We start from the raw sequence: 20,036 nt of genomic DNA on the forward strand, positions 1-20,036 counted from the left end.
GTCTCACTGCAAGTCTGACCGTGTCTGCCGTCTCCATGCTGAACGGGGTCTGCTTGAAAAACCTGTTCAGAGCTGAGAGGTCGATGACTGGTCTCCAGCCTCCAGACGCCTTCTTTACAAGAAAGAGTCGACTGAAGAAGCCTGGGGATCCGTCGACGACCTCTTGGAGAGCGCCCTTCTTCAACATGGTCTCGACTTCTGCCCGAAGGGCTTACCCCCTTGCCGATCCCATAGCAAGGGAGATCTACAACACTGGATTCGCTGTCAGGGGAGGTTGAGATGTTATGAATGGGACGCGATATCCTTGACTGATTACGGAAATCGTCCAGTAATCGGCCCCGAGTTGCTGCCATCTGCTTGCGCAACTTTGTAGGCATCCACCCACTCGTGGACATGCAGGGGGACTGCCAATCCTAGCGTGTGCGGCCCCGGCCACTCCCTCTAGGATTTTTCCCTCCCCTGGAGGACTTTTTGCATTTCTTGTCCTTGGCAGGATAGGGCTTTGACACCGTTGTCTTCGCTGCCGTTGCCGGTTTCGTGGTCTTGGTAGGGTGTGGTTGCTGGGTTGCTAGAGGTTTATAGGGCTTTGATGTTAAAGCCCTATGTAGGAAAGAGTCCTGGCTGGACTTCCTCCACCTCTCAGCTGCCTGCTCCATGTCCTTAGGCTCAAACAGATTCCTCCCCAAGATGGAAGAATGTCTGAGCCTGCTGATCTCGGTGCTGGGGACTTTCTGGTGGAATCTCTCAGACACCGCATCTCGCCGCTTCAAGATGGTATTAGCCCACAAGTTCGAGATTTGGTGGGCTAGAAACTCGATCGTACGAGTGCCTGAAAGTAGAAAGGTCTCCATGGCCCACCTGGTACTCTCCTTGGACAAGTCCTCAGATCGTAACAGGATGCCCAGATGTCCAGCCACGAAGTTGCCTGCATGGCACACTTCACCACCTTCTCCTGGCTGAGGATCTCCGTAGCCGAGAAAGACACTTGCCGGGTGGAGAGTCTCTCTAGAGGGACTCCCCTGGTGAGCTCTTCCAAAGAGTGGAGTAAAGGAAGAGCTAAACAAGTCTCCTCCATGATGTCGAAGTACCTCCACTGATGGACACGAGGAGGCGGGAGGAGCTTGTTACCGGCGCGGGACCAGCTGGAGGAGGCAAGCTCGGAGAGCTGGCCCTCAACCTTATCCCTGGCACTCTTAACCCCTTGGGACCAAGGCAAAGCCGCACTGGCCCTAGAGGGTTTTTTGAGTACCAAAGACTCGGTCCAAGACCGTGTCCTTGCTCTCGCGAGGGGGAATCTCTGGGTCCGCGAACCCATTGAGATTCCTCATAAGGGTCAGAACCTGCCAGAACGCATGCTCTGACTCCTGAAGCTCTCCTCCTGAAGGGCTGGCAGCAAAGTCTCCTGTCCCCAAAGGCTCTTCTTGGGGGGACTCGTGGACGTTCTCCGAGGGCTTGGCTGGCTCTGGTTTAATCCTTGAGGATGACTTCGGAATCGTCTTGGAGTCCTTCGACTCCCTCCTGGGAGGGATAAAGGACTCCAACAGTGATGGTGGGAGGCTCTTCTCCACCCCTACCCGAGAAGACATCTCTGTGCGAGTGGGGTTTCCCTCATTGTTGCGATGGGGGAACGCCTCACCTAACGTGACTCCCCTGAGGACGGGAAATCTTTGTGCGAAGGGGAGGGAGAGAAAGTCTGGGGGGGGAGACCTTCCTCAAAGACTTCCGAGGAGTCAACTTCGACCTTGGAGAAGTCACCACATCAGCTACTCCTCTCTTCCTCTTCAGGGGAGTCGAAACTGCCACTGATTTGTGGCCCAGCTCAGAGAGAACTGGCTTAAAAGCCTGTACGACCGCTCTGACAAGGGACCCAAACCAGGGCTGCCGACTGACATCTGCGCTGTCAGATACTCCCTCTGGAGGGAAGGGGATCGTTCGATCCCTAGGAGGAGTTACCAAAGCAGAGTCTGCCTGAAAAGAAGAAGGAAAGTTCCTGGACCTATCCGGAGTTCTCCCTCCCTTCGGCAAGTGCGCTGTTCTGCGCTTGCAGAGGGGAGGGAGACGCGATGACGATGACGATGACCTGGTCGCGCGTCGTCCTGCAGCCTCGCGCGTGGGATCGCGCTGGGGGTCGTGCTGGTGCTAGAGCGATGGAATTTTACGCGTTCTGGTGCCAGCAGAGGGGAGCAGCCAAGCTGAATAAGCGCTCGCGCGCGCGGGCGCGCAGGATCACGAGGAGCCTGTGAGGGCGATAACGTTGGGTGCGCGCGCGCAGGGGATATATCCCTTGCGCGCGGGTGCACATGAGGGCACACATCAGGAACAACAACAGGAGGGCGCGCGATGGTGTGTAAGTGAAGGATGGCGCGCTGGTGAACAGGGGAAGAAATTACCTTCCCCTTTGCGCCCAGATCCGAAGATCGTTGGTGTGCAGGAGAGCGTTGGCGCACAGGTGATCGCTGGCACGCTATAACAGGATCAGCAGCTGGAGAGCGCTTGCGCGCTGGCACGAAGGGGATACCTGGTGCGTAAGGGACTTAGTCACATTGTGAGAAAGTCCCTTGTGCCCCAAAGGGACCGATGCCCGTTTAAAAACAGGGTTCGTAGGCGCCCACAGCGCATCAGCGGCCAGGAACGGCGACGGCAGGTCGGCGTGTCCTCTGCAAGGACGACCTTCCACCGAAGGAGATCGCGAACGATCTGCGGAGAGGTCCAGGGATGTAGCTGGCAGGATCGGTGAACGACGGCGAGGTTCCTCTGCGGCGGACTGCGGGGATGACGAGCCGAAGAGGCGCCTCCTAACACCCTTGTGAGGTGAAGGAGGTCCTCTATGGTGAAGAGGAAGGCGGGCTTACGCCTTATACGCCCTCTGGGGGCCGTGGGGTCAGCAGGCTGAACAGCAGTCCTCCGAAGAGGTCTCTGTTAGTGAACTCCCCCGAGGGGAAGAATCACCGGCAGGAGAGACCGTTGGACTTAGTTCCTCCCTTGAAGGATGTTCAGAGGGGGGAACTAAGCCTTCAGCTACATCAGCAACATCAGGAGCAGAGGTTTGATACAACTCATCAGAAACCTCTGCCACAACAACGTCGACGATAGACAGAGGATCAACCTCTGCTAAAGTCAGCGATTGTTTGACAGCTACTCCCAATTTGATCATGTCAAACAAGGCTTCCTTGGAGGGCGAACCCTCAAGCCCCAAGGAGGCCCAAAGCTGCAACAAATCATGATTAGTTACATTGACATTTGAAAATAAATACTCCCCCGGGGGAGGAGGAGCTACCTCGCTATGGGAGGCAACTCCCTCTCCCAAACCCCGAGATCGGTCAACAGAACTGCGGCCTACGCTACCACTCGACAGTTTCTCAGAAGAAACCGATCGAGTGGGAGCTTCGGAGGTTTGGAGCACGGAAGAAGAGTCCTTGGGATCTTCTCCTTTCAAAGAAATCTTCGAAGGAGAAATATCCCGCCTGGACTTCTTCCGGCGCCGGGAAAACCTTTCCCATTGGGAGGTAGAGCACTCCCTACACTCACCACATATGTTACTCTTATCACAATGTTGGCCCCTACAGTAAGGACACAAGGTGTGTGGGTCCGTTTCGACCGCCGACATATAAGTTCCACAAGGGCGGTCAGGTAAACCGGGACACTTACGCATCGCAGAGGCCAACTTCACAAACACTCTGTGAAAGAAAAAGCAAACAAAAGATTAGTAATAGCTGTCAGAGAAGGCGAGGGTGACAGCGGACACATCCGTCTAGCTACCCTCCCTCCCTCGTTAAAATTCTAATGGCTCGTCATTTCAGCTACAGTATACCGAAAGTAATTACCCATATTAAAATGATATTTTAATTATAAAATAAATTTTTGAATATACTTACCCGGTGAATATATAATAGCTGCAACTCTGTTGCTCGACAGACAAAAAACAGTAAAAACTCGCCAGCGATCGCTATACAGGTTGCGGGTGTGCCCACCAGCGCCAACTGTCGGCCAGATACCACTCTCTCGATGTAAACAAAGACTCAATTTCTTCTCATCCCACTGCGTCTCTATTGGGGAGGAAGGGAGGGTCGTTTAATTTATATATTCACCGGGTAAGTATATTCAAAAATTTATTTTATAATTAAAATATCATTTTTAAATATTTAACTTAGCCGGTGAATATATAATAGCTGATTCACACCCAAGGAGGTGGGTAGAGACAAGTTAAATATGTTTACATCGTATAAGCTAAGAGTTTTTTATTTCATTTTGACAGTTATCAATATAACAAAACCAAAATAAATAGGTACCTGGTAAGGAAGTCGACTTAGACGATTACTCTGCCTTGTAAGTACGTCTTCCTTACGGAGCCCAGCGATCCTCTTAGGATGCTGACAGACCCCCAGGAGCTGAAGTATCAAGGGCTGCAACCCATACAACAGGACCTCATCAAACCCCTAATCTGGGCGCTCTCAAGAAATGACTTTGACCACCCGCCAAATCAACCAGGATGCGAAAGGCTTCTTAGCCTTCCAGACAACCCATAAAAACAACATTAAAACATTTCAAGAGACAGATTAAAAGGATATGGAATTAGGGAATTGTAGTGGTTGAGCCCTCACCCACTACTGCACTCGCTGCTACGAATGGTCCCAGTGTGTAGCAGTTCTCGTAAAGAGACTGGACATCTTTCAAGTAAAATGACGCGAACACTGACTTGCTTCTCCAATAGGTTGCGTCCATTATACTTTGCAGAGATCTATTTTGCTTAAAGGCCACGGAAGTTGCTACAGCTCTAACCTCGTGCGTCTTAACCTTAAGCAAAGATCGGTCTTCCTCACTCAGGTGTGAATGAGCTTCTCGTATTAACAATCTGATAAAGTATGACAAAGCATTCTTTGACATAGGCAAGGATGGTTTCTTAACCGAACACCATAAAGCTTCAGATTGGCCTCGTAAAGGTTTAGTACGAGCTAAGTAGAACTTAAGAGCTCTAACAGGGCATAAGACTCTTTCTAGTTCATTGCCTACGATCTCCGATAAGCTGGGAATATCGAAAGATTTAGGCCAAGGACGAGAAGGTAGCTCATTTTTGGCTAGAAAACCAAGTTGCAGAGAACAAGTAGCTTTTTCTGACGAAAATCCGATGTTCTTGCTGAAGGCATGAATCTCACTGACTCTTTTAGCCGAGGCTAAGCATACCAGGAAAAGAGTCTTAAGAGTGAGATCTTTCAGGGAGGCTGACTGTAAAGGCTCAAACCTGTCTGACATAAGGAATCTTAGGACCACGTCTAAATTCCACCCAGGAGTAGCCAAACGACGCTCCTTAGTGGTCTCGAAAGACTTAAGGAGGTCTTGCAGATCTTTATTGTTGGAAAGATCTAAGCCTCTATGCCGGAAGACCGATGCCAACATGCTTCTGTAGCCCTTGATAGTGGGAGCTGAAAGGGATCGTCCTTTTCTCAGGTATAAGAGAAAATCAGCTATTTGGGCTACAGAGGTACTGGTCGAGGATACAGAAACTGACTTGCACCAGTCTCGGAAGACTTCCCACTTCGATTGGTAGACTCTAATGGTAGATGCTCTCCTTGCTCTAGCAATCGCACTGGCTGCCTCCTTCGAAAAGCCTCTAGCTCTCGAGTCTTTCGATAGTCTGAAGGTAGTCAGACGAAGAGCGTGGAGGCTTTGGTGTACCTTCTTTACGTGTGGCTGACGTAGAAGGTCTACTCTTAGAGGAAGACTTCTGGGAACGTCTACTAACCATCGAAGTACCTCGGTGAACCATTCTCTCGCAGGCCAGAGGGGAGCAACTAACGTCAACCTTGTCCCTTCGTGAGAGGCGAACTTCTGCAGTACCTTGTTGACAATCTTGAATGGTGGGAATGCGTAAAGATCCAGATATGACCAATCTAGGAGGAAGGCATCTATATGTATTGCTGCTGGGTCCGGGACTGGAGAGCAATAGATTGGAAGCCTCTTGGTCAGCGAGGTTGCAAAGAGATCTATGGTGGGTTGACCCCAAGTCGCCCAAAGTCTCTTGCACACGTCCTTGTGGAGGGTCCATTCGGTTGGAATTACCTGACCTTTCCGACTGAGACAATCTGCTAGGACGTTCAAGTCGCCCTGGATGAACCTCGTTACTAGGGAGATGCCTCGATCTTTTGACCAGATGAGCAGGTCCCTTGCGATCTCGTACAACGTCAGTGAGTGGGTACCTCCCTGTTTGGAGATGTACGCCAAGGCCGTGGTGTTGTCCGAGTTTACTTCTACCACTTTGCCTCGAAGGAGATACTCGAAGCTTCTCAAGGCCAGATGAACCGCCAAAAGCTCCTTGCAGTTGATATGCATGCTCCTCTGACTCGAGAAGAGAACGTGGTTGGGTATCTGAACTGCCAGGGGAAGACCCTCTCTTAGGCTGATATTGTCCTTCCACCAAGTCAGACAAGACTTTATCTTTTCGGAAATCGGGATCGAGACCGCCTCTAGCGTCTTGTCCTTTTTCCAGTGAAAAGCCAGATGGAATTGAAGAGGACGGAGGTGCAGTCTTCCTAGTGATACAAATTGCTCCAGGGATGACAGCGTCCCTACCAGACTCATCCACAGCCTGACTGAGCAGCGTTCTTTCTTCAGCATCTTCTGGATGGAGAGCAGGGCTTGATCTATTCTGGGGGCCGACGGAAAAGCCCGAAAAGCTTGACTGTGAATCTCCATCCCTAAATACAGAATAGTTTGGGATGGGACCAGCTGCGACTTTTCCAAATTGACTAGGAGTCCCAATTCCTTGGTCAGATCTAGAGTCCAATTGAGATCCTTCAGACAGCGACGACTGGATGAGGCTCTGAGAAGCCAGTCGTCCAAATAAAGGGAGGCTCGGATGTCCGATAAGTGGAGGAATTTCGCCACATTCCTCATCAGCCTCGTAAACACGAGAGGAGCTGTGCTTAGGCCAAAGCACAGGGCCCGAAACTGGCAAACCACATCTTCGAAGACGAATCTCAGAAAGGGTTGGGAGTCTGAGTGAATGGGGATGTGGAAGTAGGCGTCCCTTAGGTCTAGAGAGACCATCCAGTCTTCCTTTCTGACCGCTGCTAAGACTGACTTTGTGGTCTCCATGGAAAACTTCGTCTTTGTGACAAAGACATTCAGAGCACTGACGTCTAGCACCGGTCTCCAACCTCCTGTCTTCTTTGATACTAGGAAGAGACGGTTGTAAAACCCCGGTGATTGAAGGTCCGAGACTTTGACCACCGCTCCCTTCTCTAGCAAAAGAGACACTTCCAGTTTCAGGGCTTGTCTCTTTTCTTCCTCTCTGTACCTGGGAGAGAGATCGATGGGGGACGTCGCTAGAGGGGGTTTGCGTACAAACGGGATTTTGTACCCCTCTCTGAGCAACCTCACAGATTGTTGATCTGCGCCTCTCTTCTCCCAGGCTTGCCAGAAGTTCTTGAGTCTGGCTCCTACTGCTGTCTGAAGTTGCGGGCAGTCAGACTCTGCCCTTAGAGGACTTGGATCCTTTCCTCTTCCCTCGCTTCCCTTCGGCACGAGCACCTCCCCTGCTGGAGGCTCTGCCACGAAAGGGCGGGATAAATCGAGACGCTGGAGTGTCTATCCTCGGTCTAGCAGACAATGTAGGCAAAGGGGGAGCTTTGCGAGCCGAGGACGCAACTAGATCGTGGGTGTCCTGTACTAAAGACAAGGCAATTTCCTTAACCAAGACTTCAGGAAATAGGCACTTGGACAAGGGCGCAAAGAGTAGCTCAGATCTTTGGCATGGCGTCACTCCAGCAGACAGGAAAGAACATAGAGACTCTCGTTTCTTCAGGACTCCGGACGTGAATGAAGCGGCAAGTTCGTTGGACCCATCACGGACGGCCTTGTCCATGCAGGACATAATGAGTAAGGAAACATCCTTATCCGCAGAAGAGATTTTCCTACTCAGGGCTCCTAAACACCAGTCTAGGAAGTTAAAGACTTCGAAAGCCCTAAATATACCTTTAAGAAGGTGGTCCAGGTCCGATGGTGACCAACAAATCTTCGAGCGTCTCATGGCAAGGCGGCGGGGAGAGTCTACAAGACTTGAGAAGTCGCCCTGGGCAGAGGCAGGAACTCCCAAGCCGAGAACTTCTCCCGTGGCATACCAGACGCTCGATCTAGACGAGAGTTTAGATGGGGGGAAGGCAAATGCTGACTTCCCTAAACTCTTCTTGGTCTCTAGCCAATCGCCCAACAGCCGCAAAGCTCTCTTGGATGAGCGAGAGAGAACGAGTTTAGTAAAGGCAGGCACGGTAGCAGGAACGCCTAATACAAACTCTGACGGCGGCGAACGAGGAGCCACAGAAACAAAGTGGTCAGGGAACAACTCCTTAAACACAGCCATGACTTTTCTAAAGTCCAAGGATGGTTGAGCTGCCTTAGGCTCATCAAGTTCTGAAGATTGATCCTCTTGTGGTTCAGCAACGTCCTCATCTGACAGTTCTTCATCCGATAACTGATGAGAAAACGGCAAAGGAGTGGGCAACGTTTGACTCGCCGAGTCTGGTCGCACTGGTGCATGCGTGACGGAGCCGGACGCAGCGTCATGGAACTGCTGAACAGTCTGGGAACTGTCAACAACCATAGGTGCGCGAGGACGCACAGCGTCCACCCGAGACTGATTAGACCGTCTGGGTTGTGCAGTCAACACCATACCGGGTTGCGGAGGTTGACGCACCGCGTCAAAACAAGTCACCTCTGATGGTTGATGAACGTCCTGAACGTCAACAACCACCTCCGTGCGTTGCCTAACGTCAACGTGCGGCTGGAAACCCACACTGGGTCGCATCGGTGGAGGTACTACCCCAACTGGTTGACGCGAGAAAGCTACCTCAACATCAACAGGACGCACAACAGACCGCTTGGATGGTTGTTGGCCAGAAGGTTCAGCGGCAACCTTCTCCGCATTGAAGTACTCCATCAAGGACGCAAGCTTGGACTGCATGTCTTGCAGTAACACCCATTTAGGGTCTACGGAAGCAGGTGCGGCAACAGACGGGGTGAGCGACTGAGGCGGCACAACTTTGCCTCTCTTAGGCGGCGAGCAGTCATCCGATGACGGCAACGGGTCCGAACTGTCCCAGTAGCTACAACCGGGACGTTGGACTTGTCCTGAAGGGACCGACTTACGTTTCAAAGGTCTGGAGACCTTGGTCCAAGGTTTCTTACGAGAAACACCTTCGGACGACGAGGTAAAAATGGGCTCTCTCGTCTTACGTTGGTAGGGGCGATCTTGGGGAGATACGCCTGATACCATAGAGGGAACGTCTGTTCGCTGATCAAGGCCTCTCGAACCCATGAGTCGTACGACATTGCTTCTCCCCTGGGCTTGGGAGCTTGCAAGAGGTCCCGGACTAGGAGGACGACAGGCACGAACAGACGAACCCTCAAGCGCAACACTGTTCACAACACTTTGAGAAACACTAGGCACTTTAACACTTTCCGCCGCGGCACTTTGGCACTTTAGTTCCTTTACGTCCGCCATGAGTTGATTTCGGTCACTTGCTAGGGCCTCAACTCTCTCCCCCAAGGCATGGATAGCACGCATCATGTCTTGCATCGACGGTTCCTGAGTGCTAGGAGGGGGGTTAGGAACAACCACTACAGGGGAAGGATTAGGTTCAAGGGCATGTGGAGAGGAAAAATCTACCGACCTAGAAGAACTTCTCCTTACCCTATCTCTCTCTAGTCTGCGTGTATATTTCTCAAATTCGATAAAATCGAATTCCGAAAGGCCCACGCATTCCTCACACCGATCTTCCAATTGACAGGTTTTACCCCGACAATTGGAACAAACAGTGTGAGGGTCGAGAGAAGCCTTTGGAAGACGCCTATGACAGTCCCTAGCATTACATTTTCTGAACTTGGGAACTTGTGAAAGGTCAGCCATTTTGAATTAGTCAAGGGAAATTCCAAAAAAACGATCTAAGTCATCAACAATTAATCCGATCCAAAAAAGAGTTCAAGGATTTATTTGAAGAAAAACACCTGTACTGCGAAAGCTCAAACCAAATTAAAGTACTTCACCAAATATGATGTGAAAAAACTCCAGGTTCAACAGCGAGTATAGTACGTCTTGTCGACACGTCGACAGAGAAGAAATTGAGTCTTTGTTTACATCGAGAGAGTGGTATCTGGCCGACAGTTGGCGCTGGTGGGCACACCCGCAACCTGTATAGCGATCGCTGGCGAGTTTTTACTGTTTTTTTGTCTGTCGAGCAACAGAGTTGCAGCTATTATATATTCACCGGCTAAGTTAAATATTTAAAATAGCGTTGTTTGTATTCCAGTTACGGAACAAATGTGAAAGTACTGAAAGGATAATCCAGCGTGGAGTCAATGATTGTAGCGATGGAAGGAGAGCCGTCTCTGAGGACGACTAAGAGAGAGTGACTGTTCACCCTTGGAGTTGCCTAGTTAGGCACCTTTTTTTTTTCTGGTCAGAATAAACCAACTTGGGAGTAAACCCCATATAAATGACCCATAAGTTTGTATTTGCGCAGGAACAAATATATACTTAACAAGCATCAACAATTAAACCAACTTATACCGAACATACGTCAATATAAAATAAAAAAGGTTTGCATCCTCTTAGGAATTAGAAATAAATATAGTTATAATAAAGATAATAACCATTATTCAGCAGCATATATTTTCATAGACTTTTATTCTAAATGAAGGTTTAAAATTAAATAAATCCAGTACCTTCAGTGCATACATTGTCATTGGGAAATAATAGCAACTGCAGCAGCTAACACTCTGTCAAGGTGCATTCAAAATCTTTCCTTCACATTGGTTTGTTCTCGTTTCCACTTTTAAGTCCTCTTACAGCATTCAAAGCATCAGAGTATGTGGATATTCTGAGAAAAAAAATCAATAAATATTAAAACTTCAAGCAGTATTTACTAGCTTTTTTCATTTTAATCTAAAAAATAATCCATAAATATCAAAACTTCCAGCAGTATTTACTAGCCTTTTTCTTTTTAGTGTAAGCTGAGGATTTATAATACTGTTAAGCACTAAACTAATTAAAATTAAAACTTTATATGGTAAAGGGAAAAACGCAATTTATTTCAAAAGTGCAATAAACCAAGGATAAACTTTTAAATATGACTGATTTTATCTGTGATGAAAAGCAATTTTCCCTAAAATATCTATATCAATAATTACGGTACTTAATGTTCATATGACATTCTACATCAATAATTACTTAATATTCAATAGGCATGTGCTTGAAGCACGAAATTGGCAAAGAAACGTTGACATTTATCATCCCAGATTTTAACTACGCTACCAGTGTTTACGTCTTAATATGATTGAATTCTTAGTATTTGTGGATAACCATTTACAGCCTTCTTCTAAGGCCACTAAACGGTGCAGTGTTGAGGATTAACCTTTAATGAAAATTTGCCTTATCTTAATAAATGTCTTCCAAAATTTATATGCTGAATACTGTACCATATTTAGCTAGATGGCGGAATTATGATAATAAGCTAGGAATACTTCAAATCCACATAGATGGCAACATGGAATTGAACGTTAGTTAAATTTCAAATCCACCTAGATGGCAACATGGAATTGAATGATAGTAAAAGTTCTTTGAATGTTTCTATCTTATAATACCATTTTCGGCTGCCTCTATTCGACTGCAGATTAAGAACTGCCTCAGCCTTGGTACATTTCTTCTTAGTGTAGGTGGCATAAGTCCCTACAGTGAAAGCGATTGTACCTGCATTTAGGCCTTTGCTGTGCAAATAAGTAAAGACTAGTAACACTAGAAATAAACCTAAAAAATAAAAAAGGTACATCTATACAGTACGCAATTACGTCTACCATTAAGTTCCTAAAGCCTCAACACCAAAACTTTTGTGCTGCAATTCCCGAACTTTATGTCCTAAAGCCATTTCATATTCCATCCTCTTTAGTTGTGGACATCTGCCAGAGAAGTAAAAGAGGCAGATGAGGGTTCAATCTAATTAAGTAATATATAAAAATTATTGTATAACACTATCTACTTAACAACTATTGTAACTGACATATATGTAACCACCATAATAGTCTATCTAATAAGTAATTAAAGATAAGCTAGATTTACAGTTTAATTATGCTAAATGATACAGTATCATAGATTATAAAAGGGAAGCAAGCACCGGCTCCCTAAGAAATGAAACCGACCTGGCAAACTGCGTTAGGTTAAATTAGGTAGATGGGGTTAGGTTATTACATATCCCTTTTTGGGGTGTATGTATGATGGCGGGCAACTGTATATATGATGATAGCTGACTAAGAATATGGCAGTGTAAGGGAGGTCGCTAGCTGAACACCCCCCACCACCAATTAGGTAAATAAGGTCACGACTTGCAGGTTAGGTTAGGGCGGGAAGTTTAGGTTAGTTGGTGTCCATTTTTTATGCATGTGAGAGGAACTAGCCGCTGATATAAAAAGGCTCCCCCTTTTCTTCTGTCGTTCTGTTTTCCCAACTTATCCCACTTCACTTGGTACAAGAGTATTTATTATTTCAGCTGGTTTTGATATGATTTATGCATATTTGCTATTAATAAATTTTGTATTACTATAGTTTGTTTTGGTGTCCTCGCCAAAACAACCAAGTTCCCAACTGCAATCTCCATTATTGTTTTATAGAGGATTAAGGAAAAATGTGCTTTGCATCAGATTAAATGAATCTGTTACATGAAAATCAGGCGTGTATGTACGATAACAGCCGACTAAGAATACGGCAATATAAAGGGGGTCACAGGGGGCGTTAGCTTCCTGTATGTAAGTAGGTAAGGACACAGCTTATAGGTTAGGTTAGTTGGCGTCCATTTTCCATGCAAGTGGGAGGAACTGGCCGTTGATATACAAAGGCTCCCCCTTTTCTTCTGTTACTTTGTTTTCCCAACTTATTAACCCATTTCACTTGACACAAGAATAATTACCATCCCAGCTGGTTTCGATATGATTTATACATATCTGCCATCAATAAATTTTGTATTACCATCGTTTGTTTTGGTGTCCTCGCCAAAACAGTAACCCAATTGCAATCTCCATTACTGTTTTAATGTGGTTTAAGGAAAAATGTGTTTTGCATCATAATAATGAAACTGTTACATGAACATCATAAAACTTCTTTGAGAATTAAAATATTTCTATACTTTTTTATTAGGTTATGAACGATAGCTAAGGCATCGTACATTACTAGAGCGGATGAGGATGGAAGGTCCTTATGTCGTCATAATTGCATTATATTAAACCATTGTATAAAATTTAATTATGTATACAACCTAACCATACCATAAATTAGAAGTTAATCAGGTATACACACCCAAAATAGAACACCTTTACCGACGGTACATTAGCCCAAATTAATCGAGGACAGCAAATCCTACGCTACCCTGATTATCAGTATCAAAAACACCAAAATATTAAACATTAAATGTAATTAGCAACAATTCCAACATAGTTCTGCTGTTAAAATTATTTGCAATGCTCTCTTCCTCATGACAAAATCTACATGAAATATAATATGCACGACTGCCTTGGGTGTACATGCAACTATTTTGAGATGGTTTGTTTACCTCGTGCGCCTTCTGCCAATGCCATCTTGGCCATTTGCGCAGCGCAGATTCAGACATTTTGACGATGGTGACTCTCAGAAAAGTATTTTTTAGAATTTAAGTTATAAATAGAGTATCATTAGCTTTATTTGCAATATAGATATCATAAAATACTTATATGTTTTAAATAAAAATATATCTTTCAAGTGTAAATTGCAAAAGATCATATGAGCCACTGCAAATTAAGATGTTGCGAACTACGCCACCTAAAAAAAGACATTTTGACGATGGTGACTTTTTTAATTTAAGTTATAAATAGAATATTTTTAACTTTATTTGCAGTCAATATCTCAAAAATATTTATAAAAATATTTTAACTTTACTTAAACGCGCATATATCTCTCAAGTGCAAATTACAAAAGATCATATGAGCCACTGCAAATTAAGATGTTGCGAACTATGCCACCTAAAAAGAAAAAAAAATCAATTGTTTGAAAGAAATATAGAAAAGAAGACTAAAATACTATACCAGATGTAGAAAAAAGACAAAATAATATAAAAGAGAGATAAACAAATTTATGATAAATCGCAAGATTATTAGAGGCGCCGTTGCAAGGATTATGTCCATACATTGAAATTCATTTAATAAGTTTATTGTCTTATTGTTTACAATGTTATTGTTTGTTTGGTTTATTTACTAGAAGGAACAAGCCCCTTGCTGACCCTTCAGTGAAATATCAATAAGGTATAGTGTTGTTTTAACTTATGATGTTGAAAATTTCAATTTCAGTTTTAAAATGCATATGTATTTACATTTTTTTTCTTGCCACCCCAGCCATGAAACCCACAGGCGGATTCCATTAGATCTAGATTCATTTATTGTAAATTCTGTCTTTTTCGTAAATATTTTCTAGTCTTAGAGACATATAAGGTGTTGCATTGTCGTTTAGGTTTATTTTAGTCTTTTTTGGGGGGGGGGGTGTCAATTGCATATCTGTCACGAATTGACTCCCAGACCAAAGCAATGAGCCTTGAGGTTCATTGTCGCAAGGGTCATAATATTTTATATCCAACAGGGAGATTTATACTTCTCCAGGAGCTCTTTCGTGCCCGTTTGTCAATTGATACTTGATGCAAATTAGTATGATAAAAATATTCACCTTTTCAAACATCATGATTGATGGAAAATTTCAAGTTTCCATTGGATTTTTTTTACTTCTCCTGGGGAGCTCTTTCGCGCGTTTGCCAATTGATACTTAATGCAAATTAATATAATAAAAATAATTACCTTTTCAAACATCATGATTGATGGAAAATTTCCAGTTTCCATTGGATTTTGCTATAACATTAGGTTGTACATATAGCTTACAGGTAACTATATATGTATGATGAAAAGAATTTTTTTATGGTACTTGTCAATTATCCGCCTACAATGGTGCATTATTTATTGCTGCTCTCCAGCAGTGTTGCCAGATGGGTTAGTCTAAAAATCCCTAAAACTTGTGATAATAAATCCCCAGAACCAGCCAAAAATCCCCATTTCCAGAAATATATTTTCTTCTAATATAGAAATTACTCTCTAAACGTCATGTAATTGTAAGTAAACTAATTGCAACAATATAAAGGTTTACTCATCTCTGTTTCTTCTTCATAGAAATATGTACAAAATATCGTCACCAGTCATCAAAATTCCCAAATCTAAGGATAAATTCCCAAATGTAGGAATTAATCCTCAAATCTAGGGATATATCCCCATATCTGGCACCACTGCTCTCCAGATAGTGGTCAGCCGTTTCTAGTCCAATGCAGGACAAAGGCCTTAGCTATTTCCTTAATCATGTATGGGGTTAGGCCATTTTCATCACCACGCTGGCCACTACGGATTGGTGATGGTGGGGGAACTTTAGCCAGATCGCTCACAGCAAACCAACATAGTATGGGTAGCCCTGACTAGTACAGTTTTGCTGATCATGGCAATACACAAACTTTTTCGCCACGTTAACGGATCCCCACTCAAAAAAATAGGATATATATATATATATATATATATATATATATATATATATATATATATATATATATATATATATATATATATATATATATATATATATATATATATATATATATATATATATATATATATATATATATATATATGTGTGTGTGTGTGTGTGTGTGTGTGTGTGTGTGTTTCTACGCCAGCACCATATGGTCGTTAATTGAACATTCCAACTATTGGCTATTTTTTTCAATGTATGTTTATTGAAATAACATAACGAATGGCAAAAACCATAGACAAATATGCAAAATATCTACAATTTCATTACACTTTTTTCACATAGCATACTTAAATGACTTTCCCCTATATAATTTAATCATTAGAAGTTTTTTTTTTTATTTAGTCAGATCATTAGCGTAAACAGAATAAGAATGTTATAATGAAAGCAGTGTAGGTTTTTTCAAGGTTATGCCAATTTAAATTATAATCATTTGGTTAAGATTGCAATGTTGTTAATGTATTTCGTATTTAGGCTCATCTGCTTGTGGTTCTAAGTTATTAGTGGTAGCTGGATAGCCAAGAAGGCTGGTTAATATAGAGTTCTAGACCTTGGTTAGAGGCTTCGGAGCAAACACAACATTGGTAACGGTTAACCACGACAAGAAGCATCTTCAATTCTTCGTATGCTATCGGTCTACTAAAGCACCGATAATGCTTGCTTGATATGAGGCATAGACCGACTTTTATCGTGAATATTAATTATGAATTGTATCTTTTATCGGGAATATTGATTTTAAATTTTATCTTTTATCGTGAATATTGATTTTGAATTTTATCTTTTATCGTGAATATTGATTTTGAATTTTATCTTTTATCGTGAATATTGATTTTGAATTTTATCTTTTATTGGGAATATTGATTTTAAATTTTATCTTTTATTGGGAATATTGATTTTAAATTTTATCTTTTATCGGGAATATTGATTTTAAATCTCATCTTTCATCAGGAATATTGATTTTAGATTTTATCTTTTATCGGGAATATTGATTTTAAATTTTATCTTTTATCGGGAATATTGATTTTAAATTTCATCTTTTATCGGGAATATTGATTTTAAATCTCATCTTTCATCAGGAATATTGATTTTAAATTCTATCTTTTATTGGGAATATTGATTTTGAATTTTATCTTTCATCAGGAATATTGATTTTAGATTTTATCTTTTATCGGGAATATTGATTTTAAATCTTATATTTTATCGAGAATATTGATTTTGAATTTTATCTTTTATCGGGAATATTGATTTTAAATTTTATCTTTCATCAGGAATATTGATTTTAGATTTTATCTTTTATTGGGAATATTGATTTTAAATTTTATCTTTTATTGGGAATATTGATTTTAAATTTTATCTTTTATTGGGAATATTGATTTTAAATTTTATCTTTTATCGAGAATATTGATTTTGAATTTTATCTTTTATCGGGAATATTGATTTTAAATTTTATCTTTCATCAGGAATATTGATTTTAGATTTTATCTTTTATTGGGAATATTGATTTTAAATTTTATCTTTTATTGGGAATATTGATTTTAAATTTTATCTTTTATTGGGAATATGGATTTTAAATTTTATCTTTCATCAGGAATATTGATTTTAGATTTTATCTTTTATCGGGAATATTGATTTTAAATCTCATCTTTCATCAGGAATATTGATTTTAGATTTTATCTTTTATCGGGAATATTGATTTTAAATTTTATCTTTTATCGGGAATATTGATTTTAAATTTCATCTTTTATCGGGAATACTGATTTTAAATTTTATCTTTTATCGGGAATATTGATTTTAAATCTCATCTTTCATCAGGAATATTGATTTTGAATTCTATCTTTTATTGGGAATATTGATTTTGAATTTTATCTTTCATCAGGAATATTGATTTTAGATTTTATCTTTTATCGGGAATATTGATTTTAAATCTCATCTTTCATCAGGAATATTGATTTTAAATTTTATCTTTTATCGGGAATATTGATTTTAAATTTCATATTTTATCGGGAATATTGATTTTAAATTTCATCTTTTATCGGGAATATTGATTTTAAATTTTATGTGGACAGAAACGACAATATTTTCAATGTAAAACTTCAAAAGTTCAAACTTGCAGCAAATGTTTTGATGTTGAACAGACAGAAATGAGTCTGTTTTTATAGTTTATATTTGAAAGATATTTTTCTGTTATTACTGTTCTTTAGATATTTTTTTTATTATTTATTACTTCTCATATTGTTTATTTATTTCCCTATTTCCTTTCCTCACTGGGCTATTTTTCCCTGTTGGAGCCCTTGGGCCTAGCATCCTGCTTTTCCAATTAAGGTTGTAGCTTAGCTAATAATAATAATAATAATAATAATAATAATAATAATGATAAAAGTGCTAATCTTACTTTAGTTTGTTCTCTCTCTCTCTCTCTCTCTCTCTCTCTCTCTCTCTCTCTCTCTCTTCTCTCTCTCTCTCTCTCTCTCTCTTTCTCTCTCTCTCTCTCTCTCTCTCTCTCTCTCTCTCTCTCTCTCTCTCTCCAATATGTAACTTTGACGTCTTTGGGCGTAATAAATTGATTAAATCTCTCTCTCTGATATTGCAAAATACTATATAAAAGGATAAAGGATGAAATACCAAAACGTATAGGCCTATATGACACAATATTATTGTAATGGTGAGAAAAGTTGCAGTGCATAATAGAATGTAGTGAAAAATGTTAGCATAGATGAAAGGTGATCGGTGTTTTATTATTATTATTACTTGCTAAGCTACAACCCTAGTTGGAAAAGCAGAATACTATAAGCTCAGAGGCTCCAACAGGGAAAATAGCTCAGTGAGGAAAGGAAACAAGGCAAAATAAAATACTTTAAGAACAGTAACAACATTAAAATAAATATTTCCTATATAAACTATAGACACTATAACAAAACAAGAGAAAGATAAGTTAGATAGAATAGTGTGCCCGAGTGTACCCTCAAGGAAGATAACTCTACCCCTAAGATAGTGGAAGACCATGGTACAGAGGCTATGGCACTATACAAGACTAGAGAACAATGGTTTGATTTTGGAGTGTCCTTCTCCCAGATGAGTTGCTTACCATAGCTAGAGTCTCTTCAATCCCTTGTCAAGAGGAAAGTAGCCACTGAACAATTACACCCCTTGGGTGAAGAAGAATTATTTGGTAATCTCAGTGTAGTCAGGTGTATGAGGAAAAAGGAGAATGTGAAAAGAGTAGGCCAGATTATTCGGTTTATGTGTAGGCAAAGGAAAAATGAGCGGTAGCCAGAGGGAAGGATTCAGTGTAGTAGCCTGGCCAGTCAAAGGACCCAATAACTCTCTAGCGGTAGCATCTCCATGTCGCAATTTGAATATTTCCTTCAGCTTCTGTGAAATATATCAATATTCATGAATGTGCATGTTAAGTCAACATAATATTTTTAAAAAACTAATAAAACTTAGACCTAGTTTAAACCTGAGCTTAATTTGCATTTAAAGGAGACGAACTATGGACATTCACTCTCATAACCTAAAAGTAATAGGTCATTTGAATGTCTAAAATACAGGAGCATGGTCAAAACAGTCATTTACAATCCAATTGCCATATACTTTATTTACCGCCGCGCAAGCTAACGTAACCCAGACTCCCAGAGCATCAAGAAGATGATAGGATGGCTTTTATATGCCCTTGCGGTTTTCTGTTCTTAGCGTAACTGTACCGGAGTCGCAAATAGCAATTTCACTGTGGATATGAAAGTAAAGACATTGCAAGGTAGCATCGTGGGAGGTTTTCCTTTTTCTTTTTTTCTTTTTTTACTAGCGAGGGTCATTTTCCCGCCATTTCTGTCAATTTTATTATTCAGAGCAAGGACAAACTCATTGGGCTTGAATATAAGAAACAGACACCCAAGATGGAAATATAAACTGTGTATTCTGTGATGTAGAAGAAAATGCTAACCACTTTATATTATATTGTCCACAGTTTAGTGATATAAGAATAAAAGCAATTGAGCTCCAACAACCATACGAAGAAGATAGTGCACAAACAGTTGGAAAATTCTTTTTTTTTGTGAAGAGAATATTGAAAATAAGAAAAGTGTACTACAACAAATGTGGATGAAAAGAGAAAAACTAGGGAAAATAAGGAACACACATAACTAAAAGACACAGAGGCGCCGTTGTAAAGGCTATGCCTCACCCCAGAACCTGAACCTGAACCTGTGATCTGGCTATAAATTTTGGCGGGTAATTATGGCGTCTTGCGCGGTTTTTGTGGCGATCAGTTAAAAAGTCCGCTGAATCAGAAATACTAATTTGTGATTTGTTATATTTATTATTTGTTATAATTATCAATTAATGAACTGTATATGAAGTTTGTTTGTTTTAGATAATAATGAAAGAATCTTCAATTAATAAATTTTAT

At 41.7% G+C, this 20,036-nt stretch overlaps 1 protein-coding gene across 4 annotated transcripts in view; it reads right to left on the reverse strand.

The window, feature by feature from the left end:
• LOC137621186 (uncharacterized) overlaps positions 1-13,652 on the reverse strand; it is a 67,299-nt gene extending 53,647 nt beyond the window's left edge. Inside the window, exons 1-2 of one of the 4 annotated variants that reach the window (XM_068351597.1) lie at positions 13,590-13,652; positions 10,730-10,871 (exon numbers count right to left, since the gene is read on the reverse strand). In XM_068351597.1, the coding sequence (XP_068207698.1) occupies positions 10,730-10,737 (8 nt within the window). In that variant the 5' untranslated portion in view covers positions 10,738-10,871; positions 13,590-13,652. Of the gene's footprint in view, positions 1-10,716; positions 10,872-13,336; positions 13,555-13,589 lie in introns of those variants that run through there. The other 3 variants (XM_068351600.1, XM_068351599.1, XM_068351598.1) reach the window with 3 other exon arrangements.
• Positions 13,653-20,036: the final 6,384 nt, after the last annotated feature.

This window comes from Palaemon carinicauda, chromosome 27 (genome assembly GCF_036898095.1).
Source record: "Palaemon carinicauda isolate YSFRI2023 chromosome 27, ASM3689809v2, whole genome shotgun sequence".
Taxonomy (NCBI): Eukaryota; Metazoa; Arthropoda; class Malacostraca; order Decapoda; family Palaemonidae; genus Palaemon; species Palaemon carinicauda.